The following is a 6196-nucleotide window of genomic DNA, read 5'->3' on the forward strand; positions in this document are numbered from 1 at the left end:
GAATTCTTACTTCACCTGCTGTGCGGTTAAGAATTATGATGCTTCCAAGTTTAGTACTTCCAGACTTCTGGCTTTTTTGCAACAAGGCCTGTATGTAGGACTTTGTCTGGCCTCCCTCAAGGTTCACATATCTGCCTTGTCGGTGTGGTTTCAGAGAAAAATTGCGTCTATACCCGACGTTCATACATTCACTCAAGAGCGTCCTGCGGATTCAGCCTCCCTATGTCCTTCCTGTGGCTCCATGGGATCTGTCTGTTGTCCTGAATGCCCTGCAAGAGTCTCCATTTGAACCTCTTGAATCAGTGGACCTTAAATGGCTCATAGCCAAGGTCCTGTTTCTGCTGGCTATTGGCTCTGCTAGAAGAGTGTCAGACTTAGGCGCTTTATCCTGTCATTCCCCCCTTTTTGATTTTTCATTGTGATCGAGCAGTTCTTAGAACTCGGCTGGTTACATGCCTAAGGTGGTGTCATCTTTTCACCTTAATCAAGAGATTGTGGTTCCAGCCTTTATCTATTCTGAATTGTCTTCCAAAGAGTGGTCTTTGGATGTGGTATGGGCTCTCCGTACATATGTGGAGAAGACTGCCTCTATCAGGTGGTCAGATACCCTCTTTGTACTGTTTGGTTTCCACAAATGTGGCTGGCCTGCGAATAAGCAAACCTTGGCCAGATGCATTAGAATGCACAAGCTTATGTGCAGGCTGGACTCTCAGCTTTTGCTGCTATTAAAGCCCATTCTACTCGGTCTGTTGAACCCTCTTGGGCGGCCCGTTGTGGCGCGTCCGCAGAACAATTTTGCAAGGCGGCTACGTGGTCCTCAGTGAACACATTTATTAGGTTCTATGCCTTTGATCCTTCCGCCTCCCAGGATGCTTCCTTTGGACGCCGGGTTCTCATACCCTTAAGGTGCGTCCCCTCCCTTGCGGAACTGCTTTAGGACATCCAGGATGTATTCACTGTGGAACACAGTGTACCCCACTGCAGAAAAGGAGATTTATGGTAGACTTACCATGGTTAAATCTCTTTCTGCAAGGTACACTGAGTTCCACAGGGCGCCCACCCTGACACACTTAGCTTCTTTGGGTTTGTATGGCTTTAGACGCTAGTCCCTTCTACTGTCGTGAGAATGTGGTTCTATGTGACTAACATCTGCCTTCTCTTTTACCTGCTTGTGCATTGGACTGGTTAATTAAAGCTGAGGTCACAGTGCCTGGAGGCGGGGTTATAGAGGAGGCTCCGCAATGCATCCTGGGAGAGTCTAAAGTTTTAGCCTGATGGTGCCTCTGGATCAAGATCCATCTCTACACCCCAATGTATTACCTGTGGAACCCAGTGTACCTCACAGAAAGAGATTTAACCATGGTAAGTCTACCATAAATTTTCTCTTTTTTTTTAATGCCATGTCGACCTTTTCATGTGTCGACATGTCCCATGTTGATCATTTTAATGTCGACCTTTTTCATGTCGACCATGTCAATGTCGACCTATTGACTATCGACCTAAGATCTGGATATCGGCCATTAGTAGTTGTGACTGATGTTTGGACCCATTTCTGAATTCTCCCAATGACATGGCCTGCAGAGAGGGCACTTTATGATGGTGGTCACCATCTGTACCACCTGTTGGTTGTATTGAAATCAGGACTGTGGTTGTTTTTTAAAACGGTAGGCTGGAGAAATTATGCTATTCCTAAACAGTGATCTAGAGCAGACATTCCTAACCTCGGTCCTCAAGGCACACTAACAGTCCAGGTTTTAGTGATATCCATGCTTAAGCACAGGTGAGTTAATTAGTATCTCAGTTAATTTAACCATCTGTGCTGGATATAACTAAAACCTGCATTGCTTGTGTGCCTTGAGGACAGAGGTTGGAAATGCCTGGTCTAAAATGTATTACTGCTTTCTCCCATATCCCCTGTAGAATGTAAACTTTTGCAAGCAGGGCCTTCTACCCATTTTCTATGTATTTGTTATCTGCACTTTGTAATTATGTATTTATGTAAAGTTGTGGAATTGTCTGTATCCCTTTGTCATAACTCCCAACATGACCCTCTCCAGGAGGGACAAAATGATCTGCTACTGGACTTTTCTCTTAATTTATGATTGCCAGCACCTGTTTTGAACAGGTTAATGGATAAGAAAGGTTTCACCACAGGTGATAGCAATCATAAATTAAGAGAAAAATCGAGGAGCAGAGCATTGTGTCCCTCCTGGAGAGGGTCATGTTGGGAGGTATGCCTTTGTACTTATCCTACTTGATGTTTGTTCTTTTCCCAATATAGGGCGCTATAAAAACCTTGTGGTGCCTTAGAAGTAAAAATTAGAATTAGCTGTGTAAATCCAATTTTTCTCCATATTGTCCACTAAATCATCTATGAGACTTCTGCTATAATTAATTTAGCGTCGTCCTGCGGAACAGGAATCAGCCATACATATTAGCTTCCCACACAAAAATTTTATTTGACTTGTACTGATATGAAAATGTTTGTGTCTAGTTAATATTGTACTTTCATTTTGTTGCAGTTTCTGAACATAGACAACCCATATTTACTACTAAATTAAAATGGAAAAATATATATTTTTATTTCTTTTGCAGGCTACGGGACAACCCTATGAACTGTATGCCAAAATGATTTTCATGGAGCTGAAAGATGCATGGTCAGAATTTGAAAGTCAAGGCTCGAGAGCCCTTTTTTAAAGTCTAACCCCTTGATAAGCCTGCATTCATAGTGTAACCCATCTGTTTTGTTTTAGTCTGTTCTACTCTGGTTTTAAGCAGTTCTGCAAAGTACAACTTACCTGTACATATAAAAAATAAGGATAGCTTATGAAGCTATATTATATTTCTTCAATAATGACAAGCACCTTTATTTCTGTGATGTAATTGCATTCCGGACCTTGTGTTTAGGGCATTATCCATACCGTCATTGAGACCAAACCAGTGGACTTGCCTGCTAGTGAGCAGTGAATTGCAGTTTACATACCAAGCCTGGGACTCTATTAAATTCTATGATGGACTCTGATTTACTTGATGCATTTTTTTTTTTCTAAAAATGGCTAGATGTAAATTTTGCAGTTATAGTAAATATGTAATCATTGCCATTGCATTGTGTACAGAATTAAACACTTTTCTTCAAAATTTTGTGAGTTTTTTTTTTGTTCAAATTTACTGTAGAAAAAAAAAATTGAATGACTGAAATACTCAAAAAGTTGCCCCTGTACCATTCCAGCTAGAAGATCAGAGGCCATTTGCACTACGTATATTTGTGGCCTCTAATATTCCTGCTGCAGGCACACTAAACAGCCCTTGAAGTCGAGCATGCCATAGCGGGACTTGGTAGCGCTGAGTGTCTTTATGGCATTTTTTTTCCATCTTAGACGCAAAGTAATGTAATAGGACACACAAGCAGCTTCTGCTGATTAAATTCATATGCAGCATGCCTATAGTCTGTCTGTAATTGCACCTCTATCTGCATCCGAAATGCCACGTTACAGCGTATTTTGTATGCACAAAAAAAAAAAAATAGTCGCCCGGCTCTCATGCGTTGTGTAATACAACTTGTAGTGCATGTAGCAAAGATGTAAGAGGACACATCTGTATGTTATGCATTGAGCTACATCAAGAAACATTTCAAGACAAAACATTTGATACATAGGGGACAATACATTTGAACACACCAACTAATGCTGGGTACACACTATGCCAATCACTCGGCCGGTCAGATTAAACAATCTGATCCCCAGGGAATTTATCTGATCAGTGTGACTCCCGTACACTCTGCACTAGAAATAGCTCAGTGTGTATGTTCTTCTATAGGATTAGGAGGTCTGCATCTAAAATATTAAACTTCACATACGATGCGTCCCCCCCTGATCCAACCATTGCAGGAGCATTACAAGCTGTTTATCAGCTAACGCTGTCTTTTTAACTTCCTTAGCAATGTAGCATTGCTACCATAGGGAACTGGTAATTCAAATGAAAGTTCCAAGGTACCAACATGACAACTACCAATACCATTTTTGGATCTCTTGTACTGAAGTAGAAGCGCTAGAACAGAGGTGGCCAACCCACAGCTCTTGATCCACATGCGGCTCTTTCAATGGCGTGATGCGGCTCCCGCACTCGGCACTGCTCCTAACACTAACAGCCTGCCTCCTCTGACAAGCGTGCAGCTGTTCAGAGGAGGCTTCACTTGCAGCATGGAGGCACCCACACTGCTCCGCTCCATGCGTGACATGATGTCATAGCTACACATCACAAAATGAGAGGCTGAGCTCAAGGCAGCGGACAGCCTCATGGCGAATACAGTTGTGGACACAGGATGATCGAAAGGACAGTCTCCATTGTAAGAGCTGTGTGTAGGTGGGGGCTCTCTGAGAACCAGTGGTGGGAGCTGCCAGAGATCCGTGGAAGGCGTCTGCCTTAGAGCAGGTGTTGAGGATGGGGAGGAGCGGTTTGAGCCAGTGGGATGGGGGTTGTCTGAGAGCCGAAGGGATGCTGCCTAAGTGCTGGGCTGCCTGAGAGCTGGGGGGATGCTGCATGAATGCTGTGCTGCCTGAGAGCTGGGGGATGCTGCCTGAGTGTTGGGCTGCCTGAGAGCTGGGAGGATGCTGCCTGAGTGCTGGACTGCCTGAAAGATGGGCAGATGCTGCCTGAAAGTTGGGGGGAAGATGCCTGAGAGCTGTGGGGATGCTGCCTGAGGGGTGGGGGTGGGGAGGGGATTTCTGGAGTCCGCAGGGGGCTGGCCTTTTCAATATATTTTAAGTGGATGTGGCCCTTTCATGGTATTTTATGTTGGATCTTGCTTTTTCAAGGTATTTTACTGTATGTGGATCTGGCCTTTTCAATATATTTTATGTAGATGTGGCTTTTAAAATGTATTTAATGTGGATCTGGCCCTTTCAATGTATTTTATGTTTGACCTGGCTTTTTTTAATATATTTTATACCAAGGGCGTGGCCTAGCAGGCATAACGCCACACCCCATTTTTGTGTGCATGGTGTGGGCTCTTTGACATACCCACTGGTTGGCCACCCCTGCACTAGAACGTGTGTTTCATTCAAGATGCCATAATATTGACATCTGGCTAATCCCATTTGTCAACAATATGCTGGAAGAGTTCCAAGTGAAGTACTGTACCTACCTGCTGAGAAAATCTGCTTTGCAGTTTTCCACCCCTGGGATGAATACTGCCACAGTTACTGGAACATTGCACTCCACTCATCTCTTGCAAGAGGAGAGTTTCATCCACACTGAGAATTTACAGATTTATTCTATCCAGTGAATTACCATATAATAGGTGGGGTGCCACCTACTACAAATAATGTATTTGAGGGCTGCACAGAAAAGGATATGGTTATGGTGATCAACAGTTTAAAATGTAATTAAAATTTAATTGAGAGCCTGATTCTGAATCTCGAGCAAAAGTTCACATCTACTGGCGGCCGCCCGTTTCAGAGTTTATATAGAGATTTTCAGATGAGCCATCTTCAGAACTTTAGGCTGCAGAAAGACCAGAGTGTTTGTTGTGATCAGCTCATCAATCAAGTAGGGATTGGATAACTCTTTCCCCCCCCCCCCCCCCCCCAACTTTCCCCAGATACAGAAAGCAGAGCCATCATTGCCATGATTTTAAACAAGCATACATTCAACGTTGGTTTGCTGTGTCTGTCCTTGGGACCGGTAAAAGATACCTTTGTGTATTGCACAGTGTATTTACGTGTAAGCCTACATGTGAGTTCTTTCAGCACTGTGTCCACTGTTGGGTGACCCTATAAGAGTTTTCAATCTCATAATTCGAGGGTCATCGCCCAGGAGATAGAACCGGAACCACCTATGTGGAACTAAAACCTACCTTTTATTCCCTACTTTCTGCATTTTTCATTCTGCACATGACGAGGAGAAGTGCGGACCGACTACGGGGACTAGAAAAAAAACCTTGCTGGGCATAATAACATCTTTCTTCATGTAAGCATACATGTGAGCATCTTTTTGGTGGTAGAATAAAAAAAGAAACCTTGATGAGTACATCATACACTAGTTTGATGTGAGAACATTGTGAGCACAAGTCTCCTATTTATCACAAAGGTGAACCTATAGAATTATTCTACACAAAGTAATCACCCCCCATATGGGAAAAGGAATAGAACTCCTTTCACCAATACTATTTGGATATCCAGGAGACGTGAGGAACTAA

General features: G+C 43.3%; 1 protein-coding gene across 6 annotated transcripts in view; it reads left to right on the plus strand.

Annotated features, from left to right (window-relative positions):
* GAK (cyclin G associated kinase) overlaps positions 1-3138 on the plus strand; it is a 296935-nt gene extending 293797 nt beyond the window's left edge. For all 6 annotated transcript variants that reach the window (XM_063914275.1, XM_063914274.1, XM_063914276.1 and 3 more), the window contains one exon: positions 2596-3138. In XM_063914275.1, the coding sequence (XP_063770345.1) occupies positions 2596-2697 (102 nt within the window). In that variant the 3' untranslated portion in view covers positions 2698-3138. The remainder of the gene's footprint in view (positions 1-2595) is intronic.
* The last annotated feature ends 3058 nt before the right edge of the window (positions 3139-6196 follow it).

This window comes from Pseudophryne corroboree, chromosome 1, assembly GCF_028390025.1.
Source record: "Pseudophryne corroboree isolate aPseCor3 chromosome 1, aPseCor3.hap2, whole genome shotgun sequence".
Classification (NCBI taxonomy): domain Eukaryota; kingdom Metazoa; phylum Chordata; class Amphibia; order Anura; family Myobatrachidae; genus Pseudophryne; species Pseudophryne corroboree.